The sequence below is a fragment of the Perognathus longimembris genome, chromosome 8, assembly GCF_023159225.1.
Source record: "Perognathus longimembris pacificus isolate PPM17 chromosome 8, ASM2315922v1, whole genome shotgun sequence".
NCBI lineage: Eukaryota > Metazoa > Chordata > Mammalia > Rodentia > Heteromyidae > Perognathus > Perognathus longimembris.
The window spans coordinates 66,377,501-66,396,058 of record NC_063168.1 but is presented as its reverse complement, the minus strand read 5'-3'; the positions used below and the strand labels follow the sequence as shown (position 1 = coordinate 66,396,058).

Below are 18,558 nucleotides of genomic sequence, written 5' to 3'. Positions count from 1 at the left end.
CTTCAATTAGCCACTAGAAAACTGCAAGTGGAGCTGTGGCTCAAAGTGGTAGACTGCTAGCCTTGACCAAAGGAGCTCAGGGACAGTGCCCAGGCCCTGAGTTCAAGTCCCATCAACAACAAAATAAACAAAACCAAACCAAACCACCAAGAAATAAAGCCACTCAGATACAACTACCAGAATATTCATTGACATCTGGATAAAAAGCAAACAACAAAAAAAAACCCCAACGGGACTGGGGATATGGCCTAGTGGCAAGAGAGCTTGCCTCGTATACATGAGGCCCTGGGTTCGATTCCCCAGCACCACATATACAGAAAATGGCCAGAAGTGGCGCTGTGGCTCAAGTGGCAGAGTGCTAGCCTTGAGCAAAAGGAAGCCAGGGACAGTGCTCTGGCCCTGAGTCCAAGGCCCAAGACTGGCCAAAAAAAAAAAAACCCAACAACAAAAAACAAAGCCAGGTACTAGTGGTATGCACACCTGTGATCCTATCTACTCAGGAGGCTGAAATCTTGACGGAGGTTTGAAGCCAATCCCAGGGCAGGAAAAACCTTCAATTAATAAGTGAAAAGCAGAAAGAGAAGGTATGGCTCACGAGGTAGAATGCCAGCACTGAGCAAAAAAGCCCTGAATTCGAGCCCCAGTATTGGAAAAAAGTGACCAATCAACCATAAACCAAGAAAAGCCAAACAAAAACAGGGTCTCTAGCCTGAGTACAGGAGTCAGAGTACCTTTAATACTGCAGAGAAAGACCTAGGCTTTCTTGTTTCTAATCTACTAGGAAAAATACACCTAGAAATGATTCTAATCATAATCTAGTTAAGATTTCTTTCTAAAAACTTGAAAAAAATTGAAGCTTGTACTAAAATTAGACACTAGAATAGTTGGTCATTAGCAATACTTTCAACCTGTACAGATGGTGTGTCTTATTGAAGTTGTGTTTAACTTCCATGTTTTGTAGTTTAACAATGTAAAGCACTTGCCCTTCCCTTCTTCCATGGGATTTATTATTCCCAGGTACATGAGAAGGAAATAATCTCATGAGTATGTGGTCTGAAAATAGGAAATAAATTTTCAGTGGAATATTGGAAATGCTGCTTTTGTTTTAAAAAGTTACATGGCTAAAGCTAGTAAAATTTCTGAGCTACTTTTTTTTTTTGGTCAGTCGTGGGACTTGAACTCTGGGCCTGGGCACTGTCCCTGAGCTCCTTTGCTAGTGGCTCTACTACTTTCAGCCACAGTGCCACTTCCGGTTTCCTGGTGGTTAATTGGAGATGAGTCTCACGGACTTTCCTGCCCAGGCTGGCTTTGAACTGTGGCCCTCAGATCTCGGCCTCCTGAATAGCTAAGATTACAGGCCTGAGCCATGGGCGTGGGGCCAGAGCTACTTTTCGATCCTTGTACTTAGTGTACAATAGACTCACACTGTAATAATATATGCTGGGCTTGAACTCAAGAGTCTGGATGCTGTCTCTGAGCTTTTGTGCTTAAGGCTAGCTAGCTAGCACTCTATCACTTGAGCCATAGCTCTACTCCTGGTTTTCTTGATGCTTAATTGGAGTCTCCCAGACTTCCAGCCTAGGCTGGCTTTGAACCATGATCCTCAGATCTCAGCCTCCTCGATAGAATTTATAGGTATGAGACAATGGCACCCAGCAAGGATAAAAAGTAATTAAAAATGTACTCTTTACCGGACTTATGTAACCCCTCTGAACATCACCTTTGTATTAATAAAGAAATTTAAAAAATAAGTTTATTAGTTCTTAATACAAATTTTAATAAAATCATAGGAACTTTTCACATAAACCTATGTTTATGACATTTTTCAAACTTATCGAAAGTCTAAAAAAAATCAGTGATGATCTCAGATATGCTATAAGAAATAAAACCCCAAATAATGGACATAAATGGTAAAATAAAGATCTGAGGCTGAAATGAAAATGTAAAAAAGAAAAAAGGTGGGGCTGGGAATATGGCCTAGTGTAAAGAGTGCTTGCCTCAGATACATGAAGCCCTGGGTTCGATTCCCAAGCATTGCATATAGAGAAAACGGCCAGAAGTGGTGCTGTGGCTCAAGTGGCAGAGTGCTAGCCTTGAGCAAAAAGAAGCCAGGGACAGTGCTCAGGCCCTGAGTCCAAGGCCCAGGACTGACAAAAAAAAAAGAAAAACAGAACAAGAAAAAAGGTGAGCAAATAAACAGAAAAACAATGTCAGTGATATATAAAATTAAGTAGAACAAATTTATGTTCTCCTTTCCCCTCCCCTACACTTAAATTACATACTGACAGACTAGGTATGTGGCTTGAGTAGAGAACCTACCTAACAAGCAGGAAGCCCTGAGTCTACAATTCTAGTACCAGGGGAAGAAGAAGATTAAGAAAACATGCAATAGTAATAGAATCCAGGTTAATGGAAGAAAGGAAAATGTGCACCAGAAACAAATTCAAAGGCTATATAATCATGAATGGGATTTTCGAGCTACAAGTTAAAATCCAAGTGAGACACTGAGTAAAATTGTATCTAACTTACGAATTATTTCTATTTGGTATCTCTCTTCATGTGGCAGCTACCGGAAATTCAGTGACATGACTTTTGCTTTTTATCTTCTTTCCTAATACCAGGGCTTGAACTCAAGCTTTGAGCTTGCTCAACTTGCTTTCTTGGCTACACTCTACTACTTGAACCATGTTTTTTGGATGACAGTCTTATATACATTACTGCTAGCTTTAAAAAGCAAGATCCTCCACCACCTGAGTTTCCTAAGCAGCTAGGATTATAAGCATAGCAAGCTACCAGCAAGACACTGGACTGGGTTTGATCTTAAACATTATAAGAATCTTTAGAACTGATAGTTACCATTCAACAAACTAAGTTTATTAAGTTTGACACTCACATTGAGCTTTGTATCTTTACCTTAAAAAAAAAAAAAGCAACTTCAATACTGAGAGTAGTATATGGGAAGCCACTGGTCTTAACCAGAAAGGTTATTCAAGGAAGAAAAAAAAAATCATACAAGGATAAACACTGTAAATAATCAGTGTTCTCCATAAAGTGTGAATGAAATACAGATGTGCCTCAATTTATGAGACATTTCAATGAAAGCAACTGAAAATATGAAGTCCACAGTGGAGTATTTTGGTGCTGATCCTCGGGCTTGAAATCAGGGCCTAGCAGCTGTCCCTGAGTTTTTGTGCTTGAGGCTAGTACTCTACCACTTGAGCCACATCTCCACCTCCAGCATTTTGGTGGTTAAGTGGCTTTGAACCATGACGCTCAGATCTCAGCCTCCTGAGCAGCAAGGACTGTGGGCATGAGTGACCAGTACCAGGCTCCATAGTGCATTTAATACACTTAATCTACTGAATATCACAAGTTTATCCTAATATGACTTAACACACTGGGTGAAATAGTATATTCAAAGTCTACTTTAATATTGAGTATGTCACTGAATACTGTACCCAAAGCAATAAAGTTTGGTTTAAGCCAATGCTAATGCTCAATGCCTGTAATATTAGCTACTCAAGAGGCTGAAGAATTGTGGTTTGAAGCCAGCCTACACAGGAAAGTCCATGAGAGTTTTACCTACAATTAATTACAGACACACACACACACACACACACACACACACACACACAGATGTGGTTGTATTGCACATCTATGCTTTTGTACCATTGTAAAGGTTAAAAAAATAAAGTTAAGACAGGCTGGGGATGTGGCTTAGTGGTAGAGTGCTTGTCTAGCACGCATGAAACCCTGGGTACCATTCCTCAGTACCACATAAAACAGAAAAGGCCAGAAGTAACACTGTGGTTCAAGTGGTAGAGTGCTAGCCTTGAGCAAAACAAGCTCAGGGACAGCACCCAAGCTCTGAGTTCAAGCCCCAGGACTGGCAACAACTTGTTAAGGCGAACCATCGCAAGATAGGATCATCTGTATCAAAACATAAAATGCCAACTTAGACAAAATGACCAAACTGCAGGCAGATGATTGTTTTTCTCTAAAACTTGTGATCACTATAACATGAGAAAATCATTTAAATAGTGCTGAAATGAAACCAAGAATTTCAACCTGATCCTTTTACACTTCAGGATAAAAAACTACTAAGGTTCTTCTCTTTCCTTATTCTTTTCTATTTCTTTCTCTACCCTCCAGTAATTTAAGTGCTGTTTTTTAAAAAGCTATAGTAACATAGACATTGATATGAAGGAGCAAAGTTGGGTACAATTTTAGTATCAGAAAAGAGGGCTGTGCACTAGGGCTCACACCTGTAATCCTAGCTACTCAGAAGGCTGAAGTCTGAGGATCAGAGTTTGAAGCAGACTTTTATTCTTACCTCTAATTCATCACCCCAGAACCAGAAGTGAAGCTATGGCCTAAAGTGGCAGAGCACTAGCCTTGAGCAAAGAGCTCAGGGATGATGCCCAGGCCGAGTTTAAGGCCCATGACCCAAAAAAGTATAAAATTATGTCTTTCACACTTGAATATACTCATTATCCTCTAAATCTATTCACTTGAAAATAATGATGAAAATTAAAATCCATGAGTCACCTTCTGAGGTTGAGAGAACATTAATTTTTCTGAAAATTAGAAAAGGGAAATGGATAAAGCGTTATCTTAACTTTTATACAAACTGTCTTTCATAGTAACCTTATAAGTGATGAAGAAATGGGAAAAAATATCTAGGCAATGGTCAAAGGACTACATGAGCAATCTTATAATGAAGACTACTCAATGTTTCCTAGTACAGTTGAGTAGAAAGTAAACAAAAACATCAATGTGTTTCCTGGTATAGTTTAGTAGAAAGTATACAGAAATTTATCCAGCCAAAATAAGCTTGACCAAGCCACCACCATTCAACCAAGACAACAGAATTTCATTTAGACTGACATGGGTGACTCAAACCTACAATCTTAGTTACTCAGGAGGCTGAGATCCAGAGGATAGTGGTCTGAGGTCAGCCTGGAAGAAAACTTTTGAGACTCCATCTCCAAAATAACCAGCAAAAGGCCAACCCTGAGTTCAAACTCCAGTGGTAGGGGGTAGGGATTGCATTTGCAAGAAATATAAAGCACATATTGAATGGTACCACTGGGAAGCAACTGGTAAGACCAAGAATATGGAACAAAGTTTTTTCAACAAATAAAAAAAGAAATAAAGATGAAGGAAAAACCAAGATTAAAAGACATTTCAAACAAATGCAACATATGGAACTTACTTGGAATGGATTCAAACAAAACTATGAAGATATTTGAATCACTGAGGGAAATTTGGTTTAAAAAGAAATGAATTTAAAAAGCATGATACCGTGGTTATAACTTTTTAAGAAAAGGATTATCTTAGAAATTATCTACGTCCCAGTCTCCTGAGTAGCTAAGATTACAGGCGTGGGCCACTCATGGCTCCCACTCACTTTAAGACAAGGTTTTTCTAAATGCCTCAGGTCGCCTAAAACTTGTCATCTCCTGCCTCATCCATCAAAGTAAAAGTAGCCCATGCCACTGAGCCTGGTTCAGAAGTTGTGGCTTTATAAACAACATTTGCACTGAATAAAATATTTTAAGAAATACCATCTACAAATTTCATTGCCATAGATACTTTATCATATCACTAAGTCTTGAAATATTCAAGAGGAAGGAATCTGCTTCAAGGATATATAGAATTTAAAATATATTTTTCAAGATTAGAAAGCATGGAAGCCTCAAATCATGAGTTAGTCATAGGATAAGTATAGAATAGATTATTTTCATTAACACTTTGCAGAGGGCAAATTCATATAATCTGAATTATTTTCAATCTGGCAGGTACTAACTAGTGTGTTAAAACACTGTCAGTCACATTACAGCTAGAACTAAAAGAAATTGGGTTAATCACAAAGGAAAATACATGTAATTATTAATTCCAATCAGCTGTATCGAAATATCAGCTTTCAATCTAAAACTGAACTAAGGAATTTAGCTATGGGTACAAAATTATTAGGCTAATAGCTGAACACCAGTGGCTCATGCCTGTAATCCCACTACCTTAGAAAGCTGAGACCTGTAGGATGGCGGTTCAAAGCCAGACCAGACAAAAAGCTGAGCTGGAGGAGTGGTTCAAGTGGCAGAGCACCAGCTGCAAGCAAGAAGATGAGCAAAAGAGAAAGACAGAGAGGCTATAATTTCAAGCCCTGATACTTGCAACAAAACATAAAAATACAGAAGTATTAGAATGAACTGCTGGCTCAAGTGGTTATTTCCAATAAATGACTAGAATTCCTTCTCTAGGCAAGTATTAGGCCAGATTCTTTATAGTGTAAAGGAAAATATACAAGTATATATCTAGATTGTGGCTTAGTTTAGGTTTTACAAGTCATTTACATCCAATTTCTGAGCAAGTTATTGTACGATAATGTTATTTGTAAAGGCTGTAATGCACAACACAAGCTGTTAGCAGTTGAATAGGAATCTGGTCTGCTACTTACCTATGAAAAGATAACAGGACACAACAAATATAATCTTAACAATAAAACATGAAACTACTTGTGATGTATTAGGTCTCCTATGTTTCAGTATCCATTTTAAAGACATGTTAGGAACTGTTGGGGTGTCTCATTAGTAACAGGCAGCAATGGACAAATTTGTGACTGACATAACTGAATATGCAAAGCTAAAAAGCTAGGCATGTTTGCTAAATCTATGAGTTGTACTGAAAAGCAGGCTTTAGGATTCTGAGTAAATTACTTAGTTGTATATATGTTCAGCATACCCCCAAATCAAGTATTTCTCAAAGAGCAAAGGTCCAGAAGAATTTGAAAGACTAGTCTTAAAAAAAAAAGAGAGAAATCTATTCTACCATGCAATAACATAAATCTAAATGATAATCAGTACAGAAGATACCTTTGTTATATGGACATTTACTGTACCAGTGTTCAAGAGTTAAACAGTTCTAACCATATACTTGGGGGACTGGGAGTTACACAGAATCACTAACTTCCCTTACAATAGCATTGCTACTTAAAAAAAACAAAAAACACCTCACATCCTATTTTTTTTTCCAAGCTCATAAAAGTCAGCCAGTGAATCTAGTTTCAATTGTAAACAGAATTATAAAAATTCAAAATTAAGCTTAGTAAAATAATCTCTTTGATGGAGACAGGGATTCAAATATAGCCTCTGATGTCAACAAACCTTTCAAAACACTGTTTTCTTCATGAACAAGTATTTCCCAGAGAGGAACCTATTTAATATATGATGTGGGAACACTTTAAAACGCAGATATAAATGAAAGTTCCAAAGACTCCAAATTCAGGGGTTCCACAAACCCAAAACACTTCTCCTGTTCAATTAAAATGTTTTTCTCACAGTGTGCAAATAGTCTGATAGTGAATTTCTCTTTCACTATCATGTATAAATAGCTGACTTTTCAGATGTTCTAACACACACAAATCAAAAGCACAGACAAGAGAAAAAACACACCATTGCATTTCATAAAAGCAACATAAGATACAATAAGGGGTCTTCTTTACCTTACTGTACATTAGACCCTCAGTTTGAATTTTCAGCAAAGTAGAACTTTTTCAAAAGGCTAATATCTAAAAGCAAAAGCAATTTGGCATGTTTTATCCAACATCAAATATTTTACATATATTATAAACACACACAAACACACATACATGTATACATACAAATAAAAAGGGTTTTGGTTTGTTTTTTACCTAAATGCAAACTGGATGAGGATCCATGTGATGAAAGTGATGGCGGTGGCGTAAGTGAATGTCCTGGAGTTTGGCTTGGCAGAGGCATGCCTATTGGACTTGGAGAGGAGGAAAATCCCAGACTATTGTAAAATGGTTGCCCTATGGGTGCTAGGCTGCTACTAGATCTTTTGTACAAGTCAGAGCTAGTAGATAGAGACTCTCTCCTTGAGGCACTACTACTTGCAGAACTGCCAACTGAAGAAGAAATAAAAAAAACCCTAATTACATACAGTGTTAACTGGATAAAACCTATCCCCAACTCTTGCTGGGCAATACAGAAGTGATCACAATAATTATTTTTAGAAACATTATGGAGATAATTACTGTGATAACTAAATACTAACTTATTCATCATAAAAGGGTATAAATGCACCCCCATTAAAACCATTACTTAACAGAGCTATCATATTTTTCTTATGTCACACATATTTACCATGATGCGTATAATTATTGTGCTTTAATACCCTGGTATGATTTATAAACCCTGAAATTGCAAGTTGCCTGCTTTAGGAAATGCTAAATTAAATCCCAGTAAGGTTAACTTTGGCATTACTCTAATCTCTTCAACTTAGATTTTAGACTTCAACTCAATGCCAAGAAAAGATTATACTAATAAATGGAATATCACCACATTTCTTTCACCATTCACATTTGATTTCTGTGTTTTAAACCTAAGTCCATATTGGCCCGAATATCAGTCAGTTGTGAAATACAGAGGGGAACAATCTCCTCAGTATTTTCCATATATTATATACTTTCCTTATCTTCAACAACTAAATTATAAAGTATATACAAAAATATTAGACATTTACAAAACTAAGAGCTCTCATGACTTTACCACACCAAAAACATGCTTTCACTTCCTATCCCTCAGAAAGCTTCATTCCTAAGTTTCTAGTATTGAATCTAGGCCACTTCTCAAGAAGACTGATCAGCCCCACTCATGGGTGACATACAATTTACCTGACCTCACATGCCTTACCATATTGAATTTCTTTACTTCTATGAACATTTTACATTTTGGTACTCCACAAAAATCATAAAATAGAATCAAACTCCTTTGTTGGTTTTAGTGAGTTATACATGCATGCTCAGAAGAGCAAACTAAGACCTTGCTATCAATCAACATATTTGCATAATCAAATATTTTATACTCCACATCAGTTGGGAGCCAACTCCCTATTGTCAAGTATCCATTTAGAAACCATTATTTTCAAACATACTTTCTTCCTATTTCTAAGTTTCTTTTAACCCAAAATGCCTTTTATAGCTAAGAAGATGTTTTTAAGGACAAGCTCCATATTCGGACCAATATGGCAATTCTTTTGAAGGAATTGCGAAGTTTCTGTCAAGTCACAGAAGCAGGTCATATAGGATAATTAAGGAAAACAAGCAGAGTACATGATGGGTTAACAAAGAGAGGAACTATAATTATACTAGCATTGCCAAATTCAGAGTTCCATAAAACGGGGGAGGGGAGGAAAACCCAGTAGGATCACGCTGTTTTAAGCAACAGGCTATAATGCTATTTAACTTTTAATACCAGCTAATGCAGTTTCTTAAAAATGATCAAATGTTATTTCAGACCTCACATTTTAAGACATATAATGGGAAACTGCTTGGTAGCTGTATTTATTTTACTAGCATGAACAAATGTAAGTATCAATGTAATGACTAGCTCTTCTAGAGTTGGTTTGACAAAATTGTCAACGTATGTTACATTAACTGTAATTTAAAAGGACACTGTCAAAGCCTATTTTCAAAAACATTTACATTGCATATTTTAAATTCCTGTTTAAAAAAACTTAAGAAAAAAGTTGGGAGCTCTCTAATGAGAAGAGTAACATTATCAGTTTAATGATAAATAACCAAAGAAACCCATTTTGATACATACATTATTTTCCCACCAAAAAGGAAAATGTTTAAAAATAATTCCATAATTATTTTGTTTTACTGTATCACCATCTACAACACTGACTGAAATTAGGCTAAGCTAAACAATGGAATCACTAATCATCATCCATATATAAAGTGTTAAATTGCAAACTTTCTATTTGGAATAGCATATTTTAAACATGAGGGCACATAAAGGATGATTTAATTACTACATTACAATAGCTAAGTCTCAGGCCGACTGTATTATAAACTAGGGTATTTAAGACTGTTCAGCAATAATATTTTATCATACTGGTAAGAGAATGTGTGTGCATGCATGCATATATACAATTTAGTTTTCATGTATGCATGTAATTGCCACCATGTGAAACGGCAGCAGACTGATTTGTTCTAAGAGGACAATGTGCAAAAGCACTTGAATAAACCCAGGAAATATTCAAAAGGAGGGACAAGATGATAGACTGCAAATCATGGTAGTGATGGCAACTGCTAATGTTCTTTAAAGCTGCTAATGTCCTCTAAAGGTAAAAAGGACATTTATGAGAACTGAAAATAGATTTGAGTACCTGATGTTTACAAGTAAGAAATATGAAGGTCAGTTTGGGGAAAGAAGCATCTGTAGGGGACAATGCTAATTAGCTGTTAAAGGTATGTCTATGTATGGGTGGTGTCCTTAATTAAAAGACACATTGAAAAGAATTGAGCAGTGGGCCTACAAATCCATATCAGACCATCAGTGGCAAATATGAGAAATGGGATCATGGGGTTTACCAAAACTTTTTTCATAGACTGTTTATGTTCAAAATCGATAGTTTAGAAACTAGTATTCCATTATATGTATTTTTGAGAATTTGTCCTTTCAGTTTTCCTCAGAATGTTTAAGATTCTTTGGGTTAAAAAAGGATTCTTTGGGTACAATATCTCAATTATGTTAGAATCAAAGAATGAATCATAGTTGAACATAAAAATATACTCAAGTTCAAAAGGAATGAAAAACTTAAACTAGAAAAACTAAGACTGCACAATCTCCATGCACACTAGATTCTTTCCTCACAAGTTCTGCCCTCATAATTCAGAACATTAAATGTTAGGCAAATATGACATTCCTTTTTGTTTAATTTTAACAAAAACATTTTACACCTAAAAGTTTTGTTGTTGTTCTAGACCATTTGTTCTACAAATATGAATGGTAAGAGTTCAGTAAGTTCAGGTGGTATTTTTTTGAGAAAACCAGTAAGCATCTGATGACAAGTAGCATTGTTAATTTTGTCATTTTCCACACCAGAAAATAACATAATTTGATGTGGTAGGAAACCAGATGAAATATGGATATTGAAGATTCTAAGCTGAAGGTCTCTTGAGGTCAAATTAATATTCCTGCCCTATGGAATGCCTGTTTTATCAGTACAATTAGTGTACTTTTCCTAATGTGAGACCATTTAAAACGATCATTTCTTAAGTGTTATAAAAAGCTATAAGACACTCTACTAAATTATTGGTGACAAATGCTAAATGATTTAATTTAAAATAAAGGTAAGGATTCTGGTAGTAACTTAGGGGCTTGCTTAGAAAGTTACATTTTAGAGATTATTCCAAGTAAAGAAAACTCCATTGACTCACCCATCAGAGTTTACTAAAAATGAACCACCTCATGGCTCACAAAGACAATTTTTTATTAAAATAACAGAATTGGAATACACAGTTTCATTACCAAAAGAAAAACTTAAGCAATCCATTTTCAAAATAGAAAACAAAAGTGTTTTACATCTGAGAAGGATGGACTGCTAAATGTTCATAAATGTTTACATGATTTTTAAGAGGTGTATTTTCCTCCTCGAAATTTAAATCAATCACATGAATGACTAATCTTGAACTTCCTAAACTAATGCTTCTCTTAATATTAAAAACACAAATACCTCATATATCCATTTAGCAGAGTACACTCATCTAAAAAACAAACTTACCTGATGAGCCAAATCCACCAAGGGCTGAGCCTATAGCAGCACCCAAAGAGCTACCACCTCCAAAGCCAAGAGATGTACTTCCAGGCTGACCTGGTCCATGAGAAAATAGAGAACTACTCTGGGAGCTATTAGTTAAGGAATTGCTCCCATAAAATGAGTTAGACTGAAGATTAGTGCTTGGCTGCTGCTGCTGCTGGGGTGGCTGAGTGCCAATTGGCCGAAACAGACCATTTGTGCTGCCTGTAAGACTGTTTGCGGTTCCTCCAGCTGCTGCCGCTGCTGCTGCAAAATAAATTTCACACACTTTTTGAAACTACCCAGAAAACCTTTCTATTTTAAAAATTATATTTTAAACAATACTAAAAAAGCATCTCTAGAGATGTCAGTTACACTTACCAGCTTGTGCTGCTGCTGAGCTAATTAAAACAGGTGTTGGAGCCATTAATCGAACTGGAGCTCCAAGGCCAGTTCTTGCTCCAGGGCCAACCACTAAGGCACCAGTCTGATCATAATAGGCAGTTGGAGCTAGTACTTGGTAGCCTAGACATTAAAATAAATTTTTACTACCAAAACACTTATAGAAAACATGCATGTTTATATTCTCTGGCAATTGTGTTGTCAGCCAAAAAGAACAATTTCATACTATTACCACCAAACCCTTAAAATACTTACTATATGAAAAATAACCACTTGATAAGGCATTACTAAATATATGAAAAATAAAACATAGGTAAAACTTTCTTCTGTTAAGTTTTAACAGAGATGCCTTTTTTTTGTGTGTGTGTGTGTGTGTGTGTGTTTTTTGGCCAGTCATGGGGCTTGAACTCAGGGCCTGAGCACTGTCCCTGACTTCTTTTTGCTCAAGGCTAGCACTCTACCACTTGAGCCATAGTGCCACTTCTGGCTTTTTTTCTATGTATGTGGTGCTGAGGAATCCAACCCAAGGCCTCATGTATACGAGGCAAGCACTTGACCACTAGGCCATATTCCCAGCCCATATAGATGCTTTAAACAGAAATGCCTTTCAACTTATGGACTTATTTTCCTTAGTATAGAAACTATAGACCCCCAAGAACTATTAGAAGAAAATGCCTATTATGTAATTTCAGTGAAGTTATAAACTAAAGCCCTCATTTCTAACACGTCCTTATATTTTTCATTTATAAGCATCTCTTCAAAATCTAAAAATATCACCTGAGTAACTTACCATCCTAATAATCTACTTGTAAAGGTTTTCAAACTAGAGTTTGATTAAAATGATGCAGGCATTTGGTTTTACTGTAGGCCTGAGCATAAGACAGGTAACAACTTGCACTACTCAGAATCACAGCAGAGTGAAGTTTATTTACCTCTCAGCAGCTTTCCTCAACCAAGATTCCTCTGCTGACCCAAAAAAACATACAAAATAATTCAAGTAACTATTTTGTCAATTTGTCCAAGGATGGTAAAGGATGGTACAAAACAAGTAATGGTGGATATACGTACTGTTAAAATCTCTCCCTAAACTCAGGTTAAGAAAGCTTGTCTTTTACAATGACAAGAACTCAAGCCTCAAAATGGTAACTATCTGTGACAATGCACTGGCAGCTTCTATCTACTATTTAAAACAGACTATGCTGAAGAAAAAGTCACATTAAATGTAAGCCATAAAGTAGCATGTAAACTTTGTTGTTTTCAAAAACAGTAAGATAGGCCTGGGAATGTGGTTTATAGTAGAGTGCTTGCCTAGCCTGCATGAAGCCCTGGGTTTGATGCCTTAGTACCACATCAACAGAAAAGGCCAGAAGTGGTGCTGTAGCTCAAGTGGTAGAGTGCTAGCCTTGAACAAAAGCAGCTCAGGGACAGCACCCAAGCTCTGAGTTCAAAATAGAAAAAATAATATTACATATATATATAGAAAAATATATATAGAAAAATATATATAGAATATATATAGAAAAATAATATTACATATATATTCATACACACATCTATCTAAATTCATTTAAGTATAACTAGCTATGCTAGCGTAAACACTTCACCAATAAGACACTTTGAAATACAGAAAATTTCTATCAAGTAACTATTAGCACACTGCTAATAAAACGCCCACTAGTAAATCTCAAACTGTACGTGTCAGATAACAGTTAACTAGTGCATATGGTCTAATCCTACATTCAGGTCACCGAACATACTCCCATTTCAAAAGCATTACTATTTAAATTTCAGGATAAATTACAATGTTTTGGACATCTGACACAAATGTCCTACAGAAAAACCAAATACCAGATAACTATTCAACAGTAAATACAAATATTCCCCAGTTATCTTTTGATAACAAATCTAATACCTCATCGCATTTAAACTTTTCAAAGGGTTTAAAATGAAAAGCAAAACTCTTAAAAACAGCCCACATGTAATTGTATTCATAACCTCAAGGGAAAAAGGTCAGATTCCCATAGAAAAGACTCTTCAAACAAGGGAGGGAGAAGCTGGGACAAAGGGACAGTAGTCAAAAGTAAGAGCCAGACAAGATTCGTCCAGACCTTGACTTGGGCTTTTACTCTGCAAAGGTATGAAACTATCATGTTTTTGTTTGTTTGCCTCTTCTTTTCTGTATTGGTCTTAGGCACTGTCCCTGAACTTTTTTACTCAAGGCCAGTGCTCTTTCTGGCTTTCTGGTGGTTAACTGGAAGTTAAGAGTCTTGTGGAATTTTCTGCCTAGGCTGGTTTCCAATCACTATCCTCAGATCTCACCTTCCTAAGAAGCTAGAAGTACAGGCCTGAGCCACCTGTGCCCAGCTATGAGAGGGTTTTGAAGAGAAGAATAACTTAATCTGAATTTCTTCTTATTCCAGCTATAGTGTAGAAAACAGATTTCAAGGGGGAAAATTCCTGAGGTAAGAAAGGAGGAATTGAGGTAAAACATGAGAACTGGATGGGAAGCCAATCTAGGTGAAATATAAGTGACTAGATCAGTGAAGAAAGAGTTGAAGATGAATTCTGCTGCGGACATAGCTCAGATTGTACTTGCCCAACATACACAAGGGCCTAGATTCAACTCCCAGTACTAACAAAAACAAAAAATTGGTGGTTGGGGCTGGGGATATGGCCTAGTGGCAAGAGCGCTTGCCTCATATACATGAAGCCCTGGGTTCGATTCCCCAGCACCACATATACAGAAAACGGCCAGAAGTGGCGCTGGGGCTCAAGTGGCAGAGTGCTAGCCTTGAGCAAAAAGAAGACAGGGACAGTGCTCAGGCCCTGAGTCCAAGGCCCAGGACTGGCAAAACAAAAACAAACAAACAAAAAAATTGGTGGTTGTATTCTCAGAGCCTGTAGTATTTGTTGATACCAGATGATACCAGATTTGAGGGAGATAAAAAGAGTTAATGATATCTCTCTCCTATTTTTGGTATATATTTTCTTAAGATTTTATAAGACCTGGTATTTATTACAAAGTAAATAGGGATATCACAATGCATTTATCCAGTATACATTTTTCAGTTTACTACCATGACAATCTTAGTAGCATCTGATGAATAGTTAATTTTCCTGATCCTGGTTATATATGTTGTCTTTCTCTTACTTTACACTTAAGAATAAATCTGTTTGCACATATGGTAGGCAAGGGTTCCACTGAGCTATATCCCACTCCTGCCTTTTTCTTTTGATCTTTTATGTTCTCCCTTATACATTCTTTTGTTTTATTCTTTTTTCAGTTCTCAGATGCTTTAGCTCATTTAGTTTCCATTTCTTATTTTCTAATATATGCATTTAAGCCCTGAACCCCGCCCATTACCCCTCCAACTAGTTAACTAATTTTGTACCTGGCATGCCCGTAGCAAGACCCTGACCAAAAGCCAAAGTTGGATTTGCAGCTGCAGCTGCTGCAAGTGATTCTGCTTGCTGCCCTTGCTGACCTTGATTGGGAGTAAGAGGGCGCTGACCTGCTCCAGCACGAAGAACCTACAAAGGAAGATGACTCTTCTTAAAACAGTAATGTAAAATAACAAATGTTTATTAGATATTTGGGCATATATTACAAGTAGATTTTGTATATGTTTATATGTAATGAAACATACCATACAAAATTTCAAAATAACATTAAAATTAAAGCAACATGAGGTCCTACAAAGCTTGAGTTAAAAGTTGTGCCTAATTTTTATATGGTTAAGAAAAAAAAGCCAGAAATGGAGTTATGGCTCAAGTATAAAGAGTGCTAGCCATGAGCTCAGCAACATCACAACAACAAAAAGATATCTGGGCAGAAAGACAGAATCTTGGGTTAAGACACAAACTTTAGATTAAAAGGTATTCTAAGGCTGAAACTGAGAGGAAGATTAAACGAAGAATCCAGACTCTTAGGAGATCATGATGCAGAACAAAAACTTCAAATCAGGTCAAACTTTCAGAATTCAAAAACTCTAACAAAGAGTAAAAACTGCTTTTTCACCATACACCTTAATGTTTACATTAAACATCAAAACAAGGTGAAAAGTCTTACTACTTTATACCACACAGCAGCTGTTCAAACCCTGGTATCAAATAGGTAATATTCCATATTATCTTGTTTAAAGACATACAATATGCAATCATCTTTTCATAAGTCAAAATCATATTAATATTCACAAAATAAAGGGGAATCATTTTGACTGAAACATTATTAGCATTTTTTGGGGGGTGGGGCCAGTCCTGGGCCTTGAACTCAGGGCCTGAGCACTGTCCCTGGCTTCTTTTTGCTCAAGGCTAGCACTCTGCCACTTGAGCCACAGCGCCACTTCAGGCCATTTTCTGTATATGTGGTGCTGGGGAATCGAACCCAGGGCCTCATGTATACAAGGCAAGCACTCTTGCCACTAGGCCATATCCCCAGCTCCTATTAGCATTTTTTTAATTCTTTTCCACTCCACCCCCCAACCCAGTCTCACTATGTAGCTCCAGCTGGCCTTGAACTTCTTTTCCTCCCAACTTAGCCTTCCACTATGGAGATTCTAAGCACAAGTTACCATGTCCAGCTTAATAGCATAATCACTTTTAAGTGACAAAGAATTAAAAAGAAAACTAGTTGAAAAAGCAACAGAAATAGAATACAACCAAATCTTGAAAGTCATATAATATTGAACAGAAAAACATCCTATGCAATAAATTGTTCTGTCATATTCTATGTCAGGTACTGTTATAAACTAGGAAGAAAAAAATCAAACAAAAGGAATTGAGTAGAAAAAGACCTACCTGTTGCTGACCAGGCTGAGCTTGAGATGCTGCTTGCTGACTGGCTGTATTATTTGCTGCAGCTGCAGCTTGTTGCTGAAATAAATTGGCTGGATACACCCCCCATGGAACACCATAATACTGAGGTGGAACCACTGCTGGACCTAAACCCCATAGCCCCCACAAAAACAAACAAGTCACTAGATTTTTATGAGACAAATTACCATTAGATTATAAAAGAGAACTGACATAGGACTTGAAGAAGAACACAGCCTTCTAATCTTTTACTCACTTATGTAATTCTAGTGTGGATATGGGTTTTTCTTTTTCTTTGGAAATAGGATTTCACTATGTAGCCTAGGCTAGCCCCTATTCTTCTGCTTCCATTTCACAAATGATGGGATTACAGGTGAGATCACAATCCCTGATTGGATTATTTAAAGGCAATGTTTTGGAGTGACAGTGGTGGTTTTAATGGACAGATGTGAAGCATAATCCAAGGCTTCCAATGAACTGACCGAGCACTTAACTATCTAATCAACAGGTACTGACTGTCAATTTATGAGTTGAATAAGATATAGATAACAGGAAGTGGCACTGTGGCTCAAATGGCGCTAGCTGAAGGGCTCATGGACAGCACCAAGGCCCAGGGTTCAAGTCCCACAACTGACAAAAAAAAAAAAAAAAGATAATATATTCAAAGATTAGATACTATACAACTAATATATATAGGCCAGTCCTGGGCTTGGAACTCAGGGCCTGAGCACTGTTCCTGGCTTCTTTTTGCTCAAGGCTAGCACTCTGCCACTTGAGCCATAGCAACCCTTCTGGCTTTTTATGTTTATGTGATGCTGAGCAATCAAACCCAGGGCTTCCGTGCATGCTAGGCAAGCACTGTACCACTAAGCCACATTCCCAACCCTACAGCTGTAAAAAAAATTTTGTTGTTGGGTTTGGTTTTTTTTTTTTGCCAGTCTTGGGGCTTGAACTCAGGGCTTCAGCACTGTCCCTGGCTTCTTTTTGCTCAAGGCTAGCACTCTACCACTTGAGCCATACATAGCGTCCCTTCTGGCTTTTTCTACATATGTGGTGCTGAGGAATCGAATGCAGGGCTTCATGCATGCGAGGCAAGCACTCTACCACTAGGCCCTACTCCCAGCCTAGTAAGATCTTTGTTTTTTAAGTGAATTTATCACTTCTCTTAAAAGAGGCAACATTTTAGTACTTAGGTTGTAACAGTATCTGAATGGCAATTATTCATATTTCAAACAGAATTGGTCACAACTCTTAAAAAAAGCAAATGAGACATCAGAGTTTATGTGGTTAGAAAAATAAGACCTGTGTGCCAATAATTACAACACAAATACAGAGGAAAACAGAAGAAAGCAAAGCAGGAAAATATTCCCATTATACTTTCTCAGGTAATATTTGATTCCTGGAGAGTAAATAGAATTATCCACATTAAAGCTACCACCAAAATAATGAATGCAATGTCATGCTCTTTGACTGATACAACATGCTAAAATCATACCAAACTCCATGACAATTCTGTCCTCTCCTCCTACCCCCTCCCGCCCCCACATCCCGGCTGTTTGTGGGGCTTAAACCTGGGATCAGGGCCTGGGTGCTGTTTCTGAGCTTTTTTCACTCATGGCTAGCCCCCTGTCTTTGAACCACAGCTCCACTTCTGGTTTTCTCACAGACCTTCCTGTCTGAGCTTAGCTTTGAACTGCAATCCTCAAATCTCAGCCTCCTGAGTAGCTAGGATTA

At 37.1% G+C, this 18,558-nt stretch overlaps 1 protein-coding gene across 12 annotated transcripts in view; it reads right to left on the bottom strand.

The window, feature by feature from the left end:
* The window catches only part of Pum2 (pumilio RNA binding family member 2), an 89,021-nt gene that overhangs the window by 21,725 nt on the left and 48,738 nt on the right, over positions 1 to 18,558 (bottom strand). For 8 of the 12 annotated variants that reach the window (XM_048353363.1, XM_048353364.1, XM_048353369.1 and 5 more), the window contains 5 exons: positions 16,810 to 16,952; positions 15,405 to 15,543; positions 11,992 to 12,135; positions 11,596 to 11,877; positions 7,694 to 7,930 (listed from right to left, as the gene is read on the bottom strand). In XM_048353363.1, coding sequence (XP_048209320.1) covers positions 7,694 to 7,930; positions 11,596 to 11,877; positions 11,992 to 12,135; positions 15,405 to 15,543; positions 16,810 to 16,952 — 945 coding nt within the window. The remainder of the gene's footprint in view (positions 1 to 7,693; positions 7,931 to 11,595; positions 11,878 to 11,991; positions 12,136 to 15,404; positions 15,544 to 16,809; positions 16,953 to 18,558) is intronic. The other 4 variants (XM_048353370.1, XM_048353371.1, XM_048353374.1 and 1 more) reach the window with 1 other exon arrangement.